This window comes from Crinia signifera, chromosome 4 (assembly GCF_055691185.1).
Source record: "Crinia signifera chromosome 4, ASM5569118v1, whole genome shotgun sequence".
In the NCBI taxonomy this organism is placed as follows: domain Eukaryota; kingdom Metazoa; phylum Chordata; class Amphibia; order Anura; family Myobatrachidae; genus Crinia; species Crinia signifera.
The window spans coordinates 17,060,823-17,081,085 of NC_139220.1; the positions used below are offsets into that span (position 1 = coordinate 17,060,823).

Genomic DNA, 20,263 nt, shown 5'->3' on the forward strand with positions numbered 1-20,263 from the left:
TTGCCCATGTCGACTGTGTTGACATTCAGGAGAAAAAAAGTGAAAAACCCCATGTCGACCTTTTGATTGTCGTCATTCCCCATGTCGACGTAATGCTTGTGTCAACCTTATGACCTGTCAACCTTCAGTCATGTCAACCTCCATGCATGTGGACCTTTAGTCACGTCGACCTTTAGTGGTCAACCTAATGTCTCCAAGCATTCTTGGGAATCCAATGATCCCTTTCCGGCAGGGTATGGGTAAAAACCGGAACCGGACAGCACCCCGGAATGCCGGACCGAACAGGCTCCATTCATCAAACTCAGCATTCCGGAGCTCGCAGTGGTAAATTTACTAAGCTAAGAGTTCGAGTTCACATGGGTTGTTGCCCATAGCAACCAATCATATTCTACTTCTTATTTATATAGTGCCTTCTAGAAGACAATGGACAGAATCTGATTGGTTGACCATTACAACATCCCATCTTCAACAGAACTCCCATCTTAGTAAATAAACCCCACAGTGTGAGTTTAATTATAGCTGGAGGAACAGCGCTGCGGAGAACTCACCGTATCCAGAGACAGCGCCACCGGAGTTTCCTTCGCTGGATGTCTGGGATTATTTAACCATTTGTGACCTGTCTGATTAAAAGTGAACAATTTTAGCCAAAATAGTAAAGTTATGGTAAAAAAAAAAAAAAAACCCAGATGAAAGAAAATAAGTGACTGTGTGTAGGAGGAGTAATGCGCTGCTGTCCCCTGTAACTGCGCGGGTTATGGGGGAGTCCTGCAATGTGACCGGCAGAGCGGGAGCCTCATCTGAGCATCTGTGGTCTGGTTTATGCTCACAAGAGTCCCAGGAGCAGGAAAGGGGTCCACTGAGGGGGGCAGCGACCTGGCGCTGCTGATTCCCTTTCCACTCCAAGCCGGTAGTGGCAGTACCCCCTGCACCCCCTGTTGTTCTACACATTGCTGGAGAGAAAAAGTCAGAATTTATCCTGTCCGGTCTTGTGTGAATTGGGGGCGGGCGCTGACATCATGTGACATCATCTGCCCGCCCCTAAGCAGGCAGCCTGCGTTTGCAGGTATCTGCTCCGCATTCCGATGGCGTGCCCATGAGATGCTGGGCGGACCCCTGAGACCACCCGCTGCCTGTCACTCATTTTTGCAACTCATTTTGCGAAGGCGTTCGCTCCGATCAACTATGCGCATGCACGCATCTCCACCATCGGAGACAGGGCCCAATTCGGACCTGTGCAAACAGGCATGAATTGGCCGCTAAGAGCATTTCTGGTTTTGCCCTAACCCTGGCCATTGGGGGTAATTCAGGCCTGATAGCACGGCTGCGAATACACAGCGGACGCTTAACCATACAATGCGCATGAGAATGGTCCGTAACGCGCATGCGTGGCGCTGGGCTGCGATGAAAGCCTGCTACATTCGCACGCTGTTCATAAGGTGATTGACAGGAAGTAGGTGTATGGGGGTGGCAACTGGCAGTGTGTCGGGGAAAATGCTAGGCGCGCCCAATCGGTTAAGGGGAGGGTGTGAGACGTCAGCTCCAGCCTTGTTCAGGCTCTGGCCTGTATGCTATTGGTGCAGTGTTATTGCATCCCGCTCATTAATCTGGTGATCCCAGGGCTGCTGATGGGCATGTACCACAGACTCCTTCTCTTCAACAAGTCTAAGAACTGGTGGTAACTGATAAAACCGCTGTGTTCTGGGTCCAGGATGATCATTAACTCCTTGAACTGCTCGTCGGTGATTCGGAACATCATGCAGTCGACCATACGGCGCAGCTCCTTCCTGCTCACTCTGCCGCTGCGTCCCTGAGACATACACAGAAAGGCGAGTGTCAGCAAAGCTGCATAGTCACAGGAACGTCCAGTTAGGTCTGATAGTAGAACGCTGTTACAGGAACCGACCAACCAGGAGCTCCGCAAATCTCAGTGCTTCATTACCCTGTTACTGTACCGTGCATGGAAGGGTTGGTTCTGAACCATTAGAAACCCACTGGGTGTACGCAACTGGTATATTTTGCAGGTAGTATAGTAAATTTTTAAATGTAAAATGTCTAAATAATAATAAAAATGATCTATATATCTTTTAAATAAGAATGTCTGTTTGTCCGATTGAGACAAACTCTGAAACCCCTGAACTGATTGTGATGCGGTTTTTACCATAGTGTAGGTTACTTTACCAAGCAGGTTCTAGACTATGTATTATCACGATTGGCCTTCAGGGTGAAGTGGGCGGAGCTACATGGGGAGTGGTCCCGTGTACTGCTCCTGGCAAGTCAGCACGTTTTTTAGACATAGACACCAGATATTGTGCTGGGACAAGTACTGAAAAACACGGTACCTTTCAGAAACAAAACTGGTTGATAACAGAGAACACTAGCACTAGCTTTTCCTTCAATGTCTGTGGATGGTAAATGGCGCCTATTCCTTATTGTTCATCATACTGTACGTATAGTGGATGCTAGATGCTTGCATCACTTACCTCATCGAGAATGAGAAAGGCCTGTTTTAGGGAGGGGTAGGACTCCTGGAAGTGCTGGTGCAGTTTCTGAAGGATATGATCGTTTGAATAATGGATTTGTCTGTCATTCATCGGGTTGGTCCTAAGATATAACGGAGAGCACAGAGTAGATAGTTCAGTGCTGGGAATCCACAGAAACACCTAGACATGGGGTAGGCAATATGCACTCCAGCTGATGTGGAACTACACATCCCAGCATACCCTGCCACAGGGGAAGCGGTCATCTATTAGAATGAACTTAGGTCTACAGTCATTAGGTCGACCCCACTAGGTCGACTGGCAGGAAGGTCGACCTGACTTAAGGTCGACATGGGCCAAGGTCGACATGACTTAAGGTCGAATTTGCATAAAGGTCGACATGAGGAAGGTCGACTGGTCATAAGGTCGACATGGGTTTTTCACTGTTTTTTGAGCCGACATGTGCCGACAGGCGGTATTTCATGCCCTACCATCCACTAGGGTGTGGTGGGAGAATAAAATAGTGTGCCGAGCGCAGCGAGGCACCGTGCCCGAAGCATTGCGAGCGATGCGAGGGTCCGATTCTCATTGCCAACTGTGTCCATGTCGACTGTGTCGACATTCGGATCAAAAAAACAGTGAAAAACCCATGTCGACCTTATGACCAGTCGACCTTCCTCATGTCGACCTTTATGCAAATTCGACCTTAAGTCATGTCGACCTTGGCCCATGTCGACCTTAAGTCAGGTCGACCTTCCTGCCAGTCGACCTAGTGGGGTCGACCTAATGACTGTAGACCTAAGTTCATTCTGACAGATGTACCGCTTCCCTGCCACAGATCTGGGAGATCAGGGAAATCCAACACAATGGAAATTCGCTGATTCTGACCAAAAGCGATCAGGATCAGCAAGTCGGTTATATTTATCATGCAGACATCACTGATGGATTGCCGATATCGATGTTCATCCAATCAGCGGATCAGCAGAAAGAGGAATTGGGCCGCAGATGTATTGTTTTATCTCTGTTCATAAGTAATGAAGTTTTATACATTGTTATAAACAACGAACCGCCCCAGGAGTCAGCAGAGGTTTGCCCCCCCCCACACACAAAAAAATGCCATGTGCCAACATTCACCTGTGTGTAGGGATGGCCATCGACCATCGATGATTCGAAATCATCGATGGTTTATGGCCGATGTCTAATACTTTTGCCATCAATGGAGAGAACAGATGGTTTCCCTACATCAATGTGCCGAGACACGGAGCATACGGAGCATAGCCCCGCCCCCGACACCCACAGAGCCCCGCCCACGTGTTTTGATTGGCCTACAGGCCAATCACTCAAACATGATAGCTGACCATAGATATGTAAAACTATCGATGGTCACCCATTGCATAGTTTTACACTATCGATGGGCTGTTGCACTTTTGCCATCAATGGCAACCATCGATGGCAAAGGCTCCGATGGCCATCCCTACCTGTGTGTACCATCTTAGAGTCCAGCAGCATTGCTTGGTGCAGCGCAGGCTGAGTGGTACCGGGCAGGAGCCATCGCTATTGCAGATGTTATTACAGGCGCACCGCAGAGCTCCACTGCAAGAACAGTGGTCACACTAGGATCACACAGGTGCTGCTGTATGCAGGTGCCCCTTTCAGGGCTTGGAGCCCGGAGGTTGGAGCCTCCATTGCCTCTGGGAGTTCCGCCCCTGATTCTGATTGCTATTGCCAACCAATAAAAAAAGTTCCCTACAACAAGTACATTATTGCTGGATTACTTCATCACATAGACACCTAAAAAATTTGAAAAACCTTAAGTTGACCATAAGCTTGTGTTGACCTTTTCCAATGTCGACCATTTAAAGTTGTCAACCTAATCATTGTCTACCATTTATACCGTAACCTATAATACAGTAAATACTATTTGTTTTATGTTTCGATAACAGTATTATTGATTCGTGTTGCTATTGTATGTGAGCTGTGATGATCTGTAAACTTCGGTAAAACAGATTCGGCAAGTTATGCAAAAGCCGCAAACAAAAGGGTAAAAGGAATCACTACCTGTGATTTGGCCGAATTGGAAGCGTTTGTCCATTTTCAATATAACCGGTTCCCTGGAATTTCTTAAGAAATTGCTCCCAGTAAACGGTGTCAGTGGCTCGGAATTTGATCCTAAAATGAATAAACCAAAATACTGCATCATATGTTCTGAAGTGGATTTATTTTATTCATAAACCTCTTAATTATCCACCGTAAATGTGATTAATTCAGTTCATTTTAAAATAAGTTTTGTAGGCACCATAGGAACAAGGGGCCCCTGTCCCAATGCTTCTAGAGACACATCTCTGTGGCAGTTGTTTGTTTATGTCCCATAACAGTGCTCTAGATCATTTTCACAGTCACATTGTAATGCTGCCAATACACATTATGCCGCACCATCAATTCGCATTAAGACAGTGCCTCCAGTCCATATTATGCCACACTATAGTGGCTTCACTTCCTACTGTGCCACATTACAATGCCTCCAGTCCATATTATGCCACACTATAGTGCATACACTTCCTACTGTGCCACATTACAATGCCTCCAGTCCATATTATGCCACACTATAGTGGCTTCACTTCCTACTGTGCCACATTTCAGTGCCTCCAGTCCATATTATGCCATACTATAGTGCCTCCACTTCCTACTGTGCCACATTACAGTGCCTCCAGTCCATATTATGCCACACTATAGTGCCTCCACTTCCTACTGTGCCACATTACAATGATTCATTCATATATACAATTATAATACCCTCCAGCTCATTTTATACCACATTACAACAATCAAGTCCATGGGCATAACTAGATGGCAAACGCTGGCCCAAGGCAAATGTTTGTAAGGGCCCCTACTTACATCCAAAGGTGAAAAATGTATTTAACACATGTAACTTTAATAGAGAAGTTGCACCCCTCTCTGGGCCCCAAAGCAGCTGCTCACCCTGCACCTATGGTAGCTACACCCCTGTATATATAACACATGTAACTGTGACAGGGAAGGTGGCCCCTCTCAGCTCTGGGCCCCATAGCAGCTGCTCACCCTGCACCTATGGTAGCTACACCCCTGTATATAACACATGTAACTGTGACAGGGAAGGTGGCCCCTCTCAGCTCTGGGCCCATAGCAGCTGCACCCCTGCACCTATGGTAGCTACACCCCTGTATATAGCACATGTAACTGTGACAGGGAAGGTGGCCCCTCTCAGCTCTGGGCCCCATAGCAGCTGCACCCCTGCACCTATGGTAGCTACACCCCTGTATATAACACATGTAACTGTGACAGGGAAGGTGGCCCCTCTCAGCTCTGGGCCCATAGCAGCTGCACCCCTGCACCGATGGTAGCTACACCCCTGTATATAACACATGTAACTGTGACAGGGAAGGTGGCCCCTCTCAGCTCTGGGCCCCATAGCAGCTGCACCCCTGCACCTATGGTAGCTACACCCCTGTATATAACACATGTAACTGTGACAGGGAAGGTGGCCCCTCTCAGCTCTGGGCCCATAGCAGCTGCAGCCCTGCACCTATGGTAGCTACACCCCTGTATATAACACATGTAACTGTGACAGGGAAGGTGACCCCTCTCAGCTCTGGGCCCCATAGCAGCTGCACTCCCTGCACCTATGGTAGCTACACCCCTGTATATAACACATGTAACTGTCACAGGGAAGGTGGCCCCTCTCAGCTCAGGGCCCCATAGCAGCTGCACTCCCTACACATATGATAGCTACACCCTGTATATAACACGTGTAACTGTGACAGGGAAGGTGGCCCCTCTCAGCTCTGGGCCCATAGCAGCTGCAGCCCTGCACCTATGGTGGCTACACCCCTGTATATAACACATGTAACTGTGACAGGGAAGGTGGCCCCTCTCAGCTCAGGGCCCCATATCAGCTGCACTCCCTACACCTATGATAGCTACACCCTGTATATAACACATGTAACTGTGACAGGGAAGGTGGCCCCTCTCAGCTCTGGGCCTCATAGCCAGGGCCGCCGAGAGGCAGGGGGGGCGGGTACATTTTACCTGGGCCCGGGCCTGCCAGGGGGGCCCGGGTCCCGACACACACAAAAAAAAAAAATCGGGTTTTTTTTAAAAAGGGGCGTGGCCACGGGTCCGCGATTAGGCCACGCCCCCGAATTTGCCTAAGCCCGGTCAGCGATGGCTGTCCTGCTCCTGCTCCAAGTTCCTGTTCCAAAAGGTAATGCCGCCCGCAATGCATGGCTATGGACAGGGGGAACAGACAAAAAGCGTGTGTGTGTGTGTGTGTGTGTGTGTGTGTGTGTATGTATGTAACAGGCTGTGTATGTATGGATATATGTGTGTGTAACAGGCTGTGTGTGTGTGTGTGTGTGTGTGCAACAGGCTGTGTATGTATATATGTGTGTGTGACAGGCTATGTGTGTGTAACAGGCTATGTATGTATGTCTATATGTGTGTGTGTGTGTGTGTGTGTAACAGGCTTTGTATGTATGTATATATATATGTGTGTGTGTAAAAGGCTATGTGTGTGTGTGTGTGTGTGTGTGTGTGTGTGTGTGTGTGTGTAACAGGCTTTGTATGTATGTATATGTGTGTGTGTGTGTAACTGGCTGTGTATGTATATATGTGTGTGTAACAGGCGTAGGGCGGGATGTACTAAATTTCGCAATTTATTATTATTTTTTCGCCTACCTAACGTTTGTTGTATGCTGCGTTATGTTTGCCTGGTGCATCTTCGTCCGCCTCATGCTCTAAACTTCAGACTTCCCTGCTGGAGTTGCGGACAGTGCGTCCGTCATGGTGTGTTTTTTTTTGTACTGCGCATGCGCAGGTTTATTTCCTTGCCGTCATGCGCAGTGCGCACTTGTTGATGGTCACGGTACCTTAAGGGATTTGCAAAATGTCAAAGGGTTCTGTATAACCCAATATGAAAGAATACTTAATTACATCCTTACATACTCCTATCCATCCACCAAGTACCAGTGCTGGCAATATTACATATATATATATATATATATATATATATATATATATATATATATATATAATATATACAAATAAATATGCTGTAGACAAATAATACAAGAAAATAATGAGGAAATTCGCCAGCTTATTGTGGCGTTAATGCCCACTGCTTTAATCGCTTTTAGCAAACAGTGCAGCTGTTAGTGCATGTGAGCCGTGACAATTCTACTCAGCCGTCTATGAGGAGGAAGTCTCGTCGCGGGTTTCCCGCGATACTCCCCGACGGGCTACTGAAGAGCAGAACAAAACCACTGCTACTTTAGTGCATTCGAGAACGCAGGAACGCGGAGATAAAAGACAACTTCCGCGGCGGCAAGCATTAGTACATCCCGCCCTATGTGTGTGTGTGTGTGTGTGTGTGTGTGTAACAGGCTATGTATGTATGTATGTCTATATGTGTGTGTGTGTATGTAACAGGCTATGTGTGTGTGTGTGTGTGTGTAACAGGCTTTGTATATATATATATATATATATATATATATATATATGTGTGTGTGTGTGTGTGTAACACAGGCTATGTTCTGTATGTGTGAAGGAACAGGCTGTGTATGTATATATGTGTGTGTGTGTGTGTGTGTGTGTGTTTGTGTGTAACAGGCTATGTGTGTGTGTGTGTGTGTGTGTGTGTGTGTAACAGGCTATGTATGTATATATGTGTGTGTGTGTGTGTGACAGGCTATGTACTGTATGTGTGAAGGAACAGGCTATGGGCGGGATGTATCAACATACATCCGCGCCCTTCGCACGGCAGCCGCCGCGATGCTACCGCATATGTACTAACATATGCGGCCAGCATCGGGCTGCGGTAACGGAGACCCCCGCGATACCTGTGATGTTGGCTGCGGGGGTCTCCGTCACCTCCCGGCGGCTGCCAGCGTCCCCCTGTGTCTCCTCCTCCCCCCTGAAGCCGGATGTCCTGCCGGCTGTCACACCAGGGGGAGGAGATGATCACAGGAGGACGGGAGGGGGTGGGCGCGCGGACGGCGTACGTCGGGCGGCGAAAGAAGCCCATAGGCTTCTATAGGGTATCGCCACCCTCTGGGTGGCGATACCCTGGCCTGCGAAAACGGGGCGAACCGGTGATGATACATAGGAAAATGCGGTAAAACGGGGGTTTTACCGCATTTTCCCGTTAGTACATCCCGCCGTTTGTGTGTGTGTAACAGGCTATGGCCCTCATTCAGGTTGGTTCGCTCCCCCGCACGGTCACACAGGGGAGCGATGTTGTGCATGTGCAGCCACTTTGTGTGAGCGAGCAAACCGATTATTTGCCGCCCCGATCCCATGCAGTAGTGTGGACGGAAGCGAGGGGTGGTGGATATGGTTTGCGCCCATGGGAACTCCCATGACGTGGGTGCCGGGGGAGGGCAGCTGATGTCACCGGATGTCAGCTGCCCGCCCTCTTCTCGTACAGGAGCGCCACAGATCTAAGACAGCAGAGACTGACTTAGATCTGCGAGCGCTTGAGAAATCATTTGATGGTCGGCGACCGCACTGCCCTGCACACAAGCTGCAAATCGATGATGATGTAAAACATCCGTTCGCATGCGTGAAATCTGAGGTATTTAGATGACCCGCAAAGCTGCAAATTTTGCAGCTTTGTGGTCAATCAGAATGACCTCCAATGTGTGTGAAGGGAACAGGCTACATGGGGCCCATTTATGACGGATCATATATGGAATGCGATCTGGGTGGGACCATGCTGCCCAGGATCACATGAGATTAAAGAGGTTTAATGGACACAATCCCCCCTCTCCCTCCAGCCGCACATATCGCTGGCCATCACAATGCAGCTGCTCTTGGCGCCAGATCTGTAGCTTTGGGGGACACAGCAGATACCGGCAGCTCAGCTCGGCGATACTGCAAGTAGTGGCATCTGCTGCTTCTTGCCAGAACTGTTGCCGCTTTCCCTGCTGCGTGTGTGAGCTTGGGATCCTTATACTCCAGAGGCGGCGCTTCAAATGGGGATGATCGTGCCAGTCACAGATCTTGGGGAGAGGAGCCGTAGGCTGGCCACCCCTGCTGTATGGCATAGGGGTCTGGGCAGCGCAGGGGGGCAGAGGGTCCCTGTGACGGATGGGCAGACAGCAGTGGGGTCCTTGCGGAGGATGGGAGCTATTACCTAGTTCTCATCGTCCGCAGGGACCCTGGCGCTATCTGCCCATCCGTGACCACGACCCCTTACTCCCATGGGCGCAACCCATATCCACCACCCCACGCTTTTATCCACACTGCTGCATACGAACGGGGCAGGAAGTAATCGATTTGAATTTTGTGTAGCATAATGTGTAAGGGGCAAGTATAAGGGGTCTACTATTGTGTTGCATAAAGGGTATATGGTGTGGTACACACCCCTATATCCTTTAATGGCCACACCTCTTTTCTGTTGCTCGCCACTCCAGGGGGGCCCCATGACGCTGTTGTACCGGGGCCCAGGATTTCTCTTGGCAGCCCTGCTCATAGCAGGACCACTCCCTGATTCTATGGTAGCTACACTCTTGTATATGACACTCACAATGGGCCATGTGACACAAGTGGGTGTGGCCTGTTTATTGAGGACATATTACACAACTCCAGCAAAGATTCCGCCACCATATCTCCCGATCAGAGATGTAATTGCTGTCTGGTAATGTTTATTAGTAACACCTGGGGATTTTTCTGATGCAGATCCAACCCCCTCATCTCATTACACTCGCCGTTATATTCTAATCTATTGTGTTCTATTCTAGTGCATTGGAGAATAGCACAAAACAGATGATTATGAAACCGGCGGCTATTGTATGGAAACAAGAGAGGAAAATGAGAATACTGCAGTTCTTTATGGGGAGAACAAGATTCATTCTGTAGTCATGTGATCTGGCTTCAGCTTCAAACGAGACTACTTAATGGGTTGGGGTTTCTTTTTGCATATTGTATCAAATTATATGTGTCACTAGGAAGTAGATTGTTTTGGAAGGATTTGGAGCATTGGGTCATATAATACATGGTTGTTATTAACAAGTACGTGAACCTACACTGAGGAAATAAAGGAGTTTATTCTAGTTCATTCTTTCTGACAAAATCCTTCTTAGATGGACAAAACCATGTGCACTGCAGGGGGGCAGATGTAACATGTGCAGAGAGAATTAGATTTGGGTGAGTTTTTTTGTTTCTGTGCAGGGAAAATACTGACTGCATGATTTTACACTGCAATATAGATCTCACTTTGAAGTAAAACCCTACCCAAATCTAATTCTCTCTGCACAAGTTTCATCTGCCCCACCCGCAGTGCACATGGTTTTGTCCATCTAAGAAGGATTTTGTCAGAAAGAATGAACTAGAATAACCCCCAAAGTACGGGCGCAAGTTTAATAAATAACAAATTTGATGATCTCCGGGATTTGGAAGCGGGGCCGCTGCTGTAGGAGCGCCATTAGTCCCATGGTTCGGTATGAAATCCCGACAGTCAAAATCTCGACAGCTATTGACAGACGGTCAAAATCCCGACATGGTCAAAATCCCGACATTTAAAATCCCGACATGGTCAAAATACCGACATATAGAATGTAGAGGTGAAAAAGTCAACATGACTTTCGGTCGACAGGTCGACATGGTTTTTTTTAACATTTTTTTTACCCGAATGTCGACACAGTCGACATGGACAGTTGGAAGTCAACCGCAGCCCCTCGCATCGCTTGCTTCTCTCGCAATGCTTCGGGCACGGTGCGCTCGGCACACTATTTTATTCTCCCACCACGCCCTAATGGATGGTAGGGCGTGAAATACCGCCTGTCGGCACATGTCGGCTCAAGAAAACAGTGAGAAAACCCATGTCGACCTCGCGACCTGTCGACCGAAAGTCATGATGACTGTTTCACCTGTCTACATTCTATATGTCGGTATTTTGACCTTGTTGGGATTTTAAATGTCGCTATTTTGACCATGTCGGGATTTTGACCGACGGTCAATGGTTGTCGGGATTTTGACCATCGGGATTTTGACTGCATCCCGTCCCATGAGTAATGAGTAAGAGTCTCTATGGACCTAATTCATGTTTATACGTAGTGGCCGATTATCACGCCAGAGCGATTATCGATAAACTGTGGATGTGCTGCGATCCCGCTTGTACCGAGAACTATGTCCCAGAGTGATTGACAGGAAGTGGTCTTTTGGAGGTGTTTATGGTTAGGGGTTGGGAAAACATTGGCGTGTCGTGGTCATTTTTTTTCTACTGCTGGCTGTGTGATCGATGGCGGAATCCCGACTACTCCGGCTGCGGGGCGAGGGCAAAGGAGCCCCTTGCGGGATTGGTGGAACGCCACCAGGTTCTATTCTCCCTCAATGGGGGTCGTGGACCCCCCACGAGGTAGAACAGCACCTGCAAGTCAGGATCCCGACTGTCGGGCTTGTAACAGTCAGGATTCTGAGATTGGTCTATTTAATTTTGGAATCCCAACTGTCAGGAGGTCTCCCGACACCCTAACAGTCTGCATAGCCATAGACCAGCCCTTGGCTTCGCAGTTCTCTGTAATTGCCTGAAGTCCATTAATGTGGATAAATGAGTGTCGATGTCTCTGATGGGCCTCTATGTCCATTCCTGGGCGGCAAGCAGCATCACTGGCTAACATTAGCAGCTCAGTAGCCTAGAGAATTGCACTTACATTTGCGTACACACATGAATTGGGCCCTGTACTTGTAATGAGCTGTCCAAGGTGCTTGTCAATGTATAAGGAATAATAGTTGGGTATCTGGTCGATATGAAAACATGTCTACAGTCAAGAGGTCGACCACTTTTGGTCAACAGGCAATAGATGGGCGCGTGAATAAAGTTGACATGCTCTAGGTTGATGTTGACAAACCGTCGACACAAGCAAGAGTTTTTCATGATTTTTGGACAGACACCAAAATTCTGCCATTCTTTTGGCGACAATTTAAATGTCGACCTTTTTGCTTTTCTCAATGTCGACCTAGACCAACTTCTTGCCTGTCGACCTAGACACTGTCAACCTAATAATCTACACCCTAAAAGTTAAATTGATGTTGTTGTTTTTTTTTTAAGTAGTATTAGTAACCATGTGCTTTCTGGATATAAACTCCCATATGTATATGTACTAAACATCGGCTTTCCAAGGATATGATTTGTTTGTGGGTATGCATGCAAAATTTAATTGGCGGGTTTGCATGCAGAATTCAATAGGGGGGTTTAAATGCAGAATTTAATTGAAGGGTTTGCATGCAGACTTTAATTGGAGGGTATGCATGCATAATTTAATTGGAGGGTTTGCATGCGGAATTTAATTGGCAGGATTACATGCAGAATTTAATAGGAGGGTGTGCATGCAGAATTTAATTGGAGGGTGTGCATGCAGAATTTAATTAGCGAGTTTGCATGGAGAATTTAATTGGCGGGTTTGCATGCAGAATTTAATTGGCGGGTTTGCATGCAGAATTTAATTGGCGAGTTTGCATGCAGAATTTAATTGGAGGGTTTGCATGCAGAATTTAATTGGAGGGTGTGCATGCAGAATTTAATTGGAGGGTATGCATGCAGAATTTAATTAGCGAGTTTGCATGGAGAATTTAATTGGAGGGTTTGCATGCAGAATTTAATTGGCGAGTTTGCATGCAGAATTTAATTGGAGGGTTTGCATGCAGAATTTAATTGGAGGGTGTGCATGCAGAATTTAATTGGAGGGTATGCATGCAGAATTTAATTAGCGAGTTTGCATGGAGAATTTAATTGGAGGGTTTGCATGCAGAATTTAATTGGCGAGTTTGCATGCAGAATTTAATTGGAGGGTATGCATGCAGAATTTAATTGGAGGGTTTGCATGCAGAATTTAATTGGAGGGTTTGCATTCAGAATTTAAAATGGCAATGATCTGAAATAGACTTTTTTGGCATTAATTATAAACTGTCATATTAATTCCGCACACACAGTATAAGGGTCACATACAACAACACATTACCACAATCTGGACTCAGCTGAGGTAGAGTTAACAGACACCAACACATTACTGTAACGGTGGCCCATTTGGTTGACATAAATGCTTTATTAACCTGACACTACGTTTGAACAGTCTGCAGAATTCTGCATAAAATTCTCATTATAAACAGACTGTTCACCTCTGTATCTCTGTTCCTATTTTAGGAAGCATTGTGTAACTGGAAATACATCCATGTAGGTTAGTGAATCTAGAACACCTTCATTTGCCTCCCATTACACTATATATTACTTTATGCAAAACCAGGGATTTCACTCATTACTTTAATATTAATAAATATAACCCTTAAAATGTGTCATTGTAGATATTTGTATAATATTTATTTTATACATTACCTGGTGTAACAATGTACAGGTGTAGTTGTAAAGTTTAACCAGGAGTGTGTTACTAGCACAGTACAGAGTAGGGGCACCAGGAGTGAGTGTTACTAGCGCAGTACAGAGTAGGGGCACCAGGAGTGAGTGTTACTAGCGCAGTACAGAGTAGGAGCAGCAGGAGTGAGTGTTACTAGCACAGTACAGAGTAGGGGCACCAGGAGTGAGTGTTACTAGCGCAGTACAGAGTAGGGGAACCAGGAGTGAGTGTTACTAGCGCAGTACAGAGTAGGGGCACCAGGAGTGAGTGTCACTAGCGCAGTACAGAGTAGGGGCACCAGGAGTGAGTGTTACTAGCGCAGTACAGAGTAGGGGCATCAGGAGTGAGTGTTACTAGCACAGTACAGAGTAGGGGCACCAGGAGTGAGTGTTACTAGCGCAGTACAGAGTAGGGGCATCAGGAGTGAGTGTTACTAGCACAGTACAGAGTAGGGGCACCAGGAGTGAGTGTTACTAGCGCAGTACAGAGTAGGGGAACCAGGAGTGAGTGTTACTAGCACAGTACAGAGTAGGAGCAGCAGGAGTGAGTGTTACTAGCACAGTACAGAGTAGGGGCACCAGGAGTGAGTGTTACTAGCGCAGTACAGAGTAGGGGAACCAGGAGTGAGTGTTACTAGCACAGTACAGAGTAGGGGCACCAGGAGTGAGTGTTACTAGCGCAGTACAGAGTAGGGGAACCAGGAGTGAGTGTTACTAGCACAGTACAGAGTAGGAGCAGCAGGAGTGAGTGTTACTAGCACAGTACAGAGTAGGGGCACCAGGAGTGAGTGTTACTAGCGCAGTACAGAGTAGGGGCACCAGGAGTGAGTGTCACTAGCGCAGTACAGAGTAGGGGCACCAGGAGTGAGTGTTACTAGCACAGTACAGAGTAGGGGAACCAGGAGTGAGTGTTACTAGCACAGTACAGAGTAGGGGCACCAGGAGTGAGTGTTACTAGCGCAGTACAGAGTAGGGGAACCAGGAGTGAGTGTTACTAGCACAGTACAGAGTAGGGGCACCAGGAGTGAGTGTCACTAGCGCAGTACAGAGTAGGGGCACCAGGAGTGAGTGTTACTAGCGCAGTACAGAGTAGGGGCATCAGGAGTGAGTGTTACTAGCACAGTACAGAGTAGGGGCACCAGGAGTGAGTGTTACTAGCGCAGAACAGAGTAGGGGCACCAGGAGTGAGTGTTACTAGCACAGTACAGAGTAGGGGCACCAGGAGTGAGTGTTACTAGCACAGTACAGAGTAGGAGCACCAGGAGGGAGTGTTACTAGCGCAGTACAGAGTAGGGGCACCAGGAGTGAGTGTTACTAGCACAGTACAGAGTAGGGGCATCAGGAGTGAGTGTTACTAGCGCAGTACAAAGTAGGAGCACCAGGAGGGAGTGTTACTAGCGCAGAACAGAGTAGGGGCACCAGGAGTGAGTGTTACTAGCACAGTACAGAGTAGGGGCATCAGGAGTGAGTGTTACTAGCACAGTACAGAGTAGGGGCACCAGGAGGGAGTGTTACTAGCACAGTACAGAGTAGGGGCACCAGGAGTGAGTGTTACTAGCGCAGAACAGAGTAGGGGCACCAGGAGTGAGTGTTACTAGCACAGTACAGAGTAGGAGCACCAGGAGGGAGTGTTACTAGCGCAGTACAGAGTAGGGGCACCAGGAGTGAGTGTTACTAGCGCAGTACAGAGTAGGGGCACCAGGAGTGAGTGTCACTAGCGCAGTACAGAGTAGGGGCACCAGGAGTGAGTGTTACTAGCACAGTACAGAGTAGGGGCACCAGGAGTGAGTGTTACTAGCACAGTACAGAGTAGGGGCACCAAGAGTGAGTGTTACTAGCACAGTACAGAGTAGGGGCACCAGGAGTGAGTGTTACTAGCACAGTACAGTGTAGGGGCACCAGGAGTGAGTGTTACTAGCGCAGTACAGAGTAGGGGCACCAGGAGTGAGTGTTACTAGCACAGTACAGAGTAGGGGCACCAGGAGTGAGTAGGGGCACCAGGAGTGAGTGTTACTAGCGCAGTACAGAGTAGGGGCACCAGGAGTGAGTGTTACTAGCGCAGTACAGAGTAGGGGCACCATGAGTGATTGTTACTAGCACAGTACAGAGTAGGGGCACCAGGAGTGAGTGTTACTAGGGCAGTACAAAGTAGGGGCACCAGGAGTGAGTGTTACTAGCGCAATACAGAGTAGGGGCACCAGGAGGGAGTGTTACTAGCACAGTACAGAGTAGGGGCACCAGGTGTGAGTGTTACTAGCGCAGTACAGAGTAGGGGCACCAGGAGTGAGTGTTACTAGCGCAGTACAGAGTAGGGTCACCAGGAGTGAGTGTTACTAGCGCAGTACAGAGTAGGGGCACCAGGAGTGAGTGTTACTAGCACAGTACAGAGTAGGGGCACCAGGTGTGAGTGTTACTAGCGCAGTACAGAGTAGGGGCACCAGGAGTGAGTGTTACTAGCGCAGTACAGAGTAGGGTCACCAGGAGTGAGTGTTACTAGCGCAGTACAGAGTAGGGGCACCAGGAGTGAGTGTTACTAGCACAGTACAGAGTAGGGGCACCAGGAGTGAGTGTTACTAGCACAGTACAGAGTAGGGGCACCAGGAGTGAGTGTTACTAGCACAGTACAGAGTAGGGGCACCAGGAGTGAGTGTTACTAGCACAGTACAGAGTAGGGGCACCAGGAGTGAGTGTTACTAGCGCAGTACAGTGTAGGGGCATCAGGAGTGAGTGTTACTAGCGCAGCACAGAGTAGGGGCACCAGGAGTGAGTGTTACTAGCGCAGTACAGAGTAGGGGCACCAGGAGTGAGTGTTACTAGCACAGTACAGAGTAGGGGCATCAGGAGTGAGTGTTACTAGCACAGTACAGAGTAGGGGCATCAGGAGTGAGTGTTACTAGCACAGTACAGAGAAGGGGCATCAGGAGTGAGTGTTACTAGCACAGTACAGAGTAGGGGCATTAGGAGTGAGTGTTACTAGCACAGTACAGAGTAGGGGCACCAGGAGTGAGTGTTACTAGCGCAGTACAGAGTAGGGGCACCAGGAGTGAGTGTTACTAGCGCAGTACAGAGTAGGGGCACCAGGAGTGAGTGTTACTAGCACAGTACAGAGTAGGGGCATCAGGAGTGAGTGTTACTAGCACAGTACAGGGAAGGGGCATCAGGAGTGAGTGTTACTAGCACAGTACAGAGTAGGGGCATCAGGAGTGAGTGTTACTAGCACAGTACAGAGTAGGGGCATCAGGAGTGAGTGTTACTAGCACAGTACAGAGTAGGGGCATCAGGAGTGAGTGTTACTAGCACAGTACAGAGAAGGGGCATCAGGAGTGAGTGTTACTAGCGCAGTACAGAGTAGGGGCACCAGGAGTGAGTGTTACTAGCACAGTACAGAGTAGGGGCACCAGGAGTGAGTGTTACTAGCGCAGTACAGTGTACAGTGATAAAGCAACATAAAATTGGCCTCTAACTGTCATTTTGCCAGTCCAAACTGTAACTTGATAGTTAGGAGCCGATTGGCTGGTGCATCATCACCTTCCATTTTATCATTCTTAATACATCTGCCCCAAATATAATGTTTTCGATGACACTCAAAGACGACACAGAAAACATAAGGGCTCTTACCTGCTCATTAACTCATGAAATGTTTGGTCTGGGAGCGGAAAAATAAAGTTATTAATGACGGACTTTAAGGCATCCAGAGGAACGCATCCCGTGCGATGTGGGTCATAGGATGTGAAGGCTTTCACAAGATCGGGGTACGCAGCGGAGATCTGTAACGGCAGACGTTGTAAAGGCTTTGTTCATAAAAGTACGCTTCATGAATTTTTTAAAAATATAACTTTTTTTTCCTTAGATTTTTACTATTAATGTATTTGTATTTAATGTCGTGCAGTCGGCTTCAGATGTTTAATTGATAAGTTTCCCGTTTGCCTAAAAGACAACTAAACTAATTAGACGCGATCGGCGAGCTGCCTCTCTTTGGTACGATTAAGAATCCTGAAAAGACAGATACAAAAATATTCGTCTGTTTTGTACATTACCGCTTCTCTATAATGCTACCTGCTGAGCTTTAAAAAAAACAAAAAAAAACGTTTTTTTTTTGGGGGGGGGGGGTATTTTTGTTTTACAAAAAAAAAGGAATATCTTGAAAATATATATATAATAATTTCATATCTAGCGTTGTGCTTTCAGACACACGCTGAGAGGTTTGTCGGCTTTGAAAGACAATAAATTGAGCGGCACTTCTCTTCTTTTCAGAGTGTATATTTCAAGATAATCCTGTTTTAGGTAGGCAAAAAAATATCAGTGTATACTTATCTCTCTGCAAAGTTAATTATTCATCGCTTTTCAGCCGGTATGCGCAATTCACCAGAGATGCGGATGCATCCAGCGTCTGTAAATGGGCCGTATTTAAATATAACACAGCCCAGAGCCGTATTTACACGATTCTTCCATTTGTCAGTTTATGCTAATTAAAATATTTATGGTATTTATCACACAGTCTAAGACTACATAACAAACCAGGGTCAAATGAGCATGTATAACTTATATACATGTTTACATATCGTGACATATTCACAGGAGCTGTGCTTTGTTATGATTAGCGTATTAACACAAACATGCATAATTCAAGTGACAGCAAGGCCTAAAAAAAATGGATTGAACTTAAAATATATCCTGCGATATTTACAAATGTATGCAAATGTTTCTGTAGATTGAGAGATCTTAAGGTAGTGTCCACTTGCTGGGGAGTACATCTGTGTATAGATCTACACTCTTAATTTTTTGGCGTCTCAGGCCGGAGACGCCGCACGCGGCCCAGCTGAATACCCTCCCCCAGCATTCCCTCAGTACCATGCGATTGGATATGTACAAGAACACACCCCTCACATACCACAACCCCTCACATGCCACATCCCCTCACATGCGATTGGATCTGTACAAGAACACACCCCCTCACATACCACATCCCCTCACATGCCACATCCCCTCACATGCCACATCCCCTTACATGCGATTGGATCTGTACAAGAACACACCCCCTCACATGCCACATCCCCTCACATGCCACATCCCCTTACATGCGATTGGATCTGTACAAGAACACACCCCTTCATATACCACATCCCCTCACATACCACAACCCTTCACATACCACATCCCCTCACATGCCACATCCCCTCACATGTGATTGGATCTGTACAAGAACACACCCCCTCACATGCCACATCCCCTCACAGGCCACATCCCCTTACATGCGATTGGATCTGTAAAAGAACACACCCCTTCATATACCACATCCCCTCACATGCCACATCCCCTCACATGCCACATCCCCTCACATGCGATTGGATCTGTACAAGAACACACCCCCTCACATGCCACATCCCCTCACATGCCACATCCCCTCACATGCGATTGGATCTGTACAAGAACACACCCCCTCACATGCCACATCCCCTCACATACCACACCCCCTCACATGCCACATCCCCTTACATGCCACATCCCCTTACATGCGATTGGATCTGTACAAGAAAACACCCCTTCATATACCACATCCCCTCACATACCACAACCCTTCACATACCACATCCCCTCACATGCCACATCCCCTCACATGTGATTGGATCTGTACAAGAACACACCCCCTCACATGCCACATCCCCTCACATGCCACATCCCCTTACATGCGATTGGATCTGTACAAGAACACACCCCTTCATATACCACATCCCCTCACATACCACAACCCTTCACATACCACATCCCCTCACATGCCACATCCCCTCACATGTGATTGGATCTGTACAAGAACACACCCCCTCACATGCCACATCCCCTTACATGCCACATCCCCTTACATGCGATTGGATCTGTACAAGAACACACCCCCTCACATACCACATCCCCTCACATACCACATCCCCTCACATGCCACATCCCCTCACATGCGATTGGATGTGCACAAGAACACACCCCCTCCCATGCAGGAAGAATCATTTGATGGTCACCATCCATCGAATGATTTGTCCTGCCTTCATTTTCCCAGGGACGCCCATAAAACGCTCAGCGTTCCAATGGTCCAGCACCGTCACCGTCTGTTCCCGAGCCTCCCCGCAATGAATGAGTGTGCGACTCACCGAAGCCGTCTGTTGCCGGGGTCTGTACATGAGCAAATACGCGCTTCCGCTTGCGCAGACGCCCTAAACACCGGGACGGAGCAGATTTCGCCACATTCTGAGTAAAAGTGATAAAGAGAATAAAGTAGAAGGAGATAACACAACAGCCAATCAGCTGTGTTTAAAATATAACAGTTGGGAGTTGATTGGCCGGTGCGTTATCTCCTTATCTCCACTCTATCTCCAGTTTATCTCTTCTCCAGGCTGAATACATCTGCCCCAAT

General features: G+C 47.6%; 1 protein-coding gene across 1 annotated transcript in view; it reads right to left on the bottom strand.

Moving 5' to 3' along the window:
- The window catches only part of EFCAB6 (EF-hand calcium binding domain 6), a 105,532-nt gene that overhangs the window by 42,095 nt on the left and 43,174 nt on the right, over window positions 1–20,263 (bottom strand). The window contains 7 exon segments of the mRNA XM_083181257.1: window positions 155–170; window positions 501–620; window positions 1,638–1,657; window positions 1,660–1,807; window positions 2,481–2,601; window positions 4,536–4,646; window positions 17,479–17,627. Of these exon segments, the coding sequence (XP_083037383.1) occupies window positions 155–170; window positions 501–620; window positions 1,638–1,657; window positions 1,660–1,807; window positions 2,481–2,601; window positions 4,536–4,646; window positions 17,479–17,627 (685 nt within the window).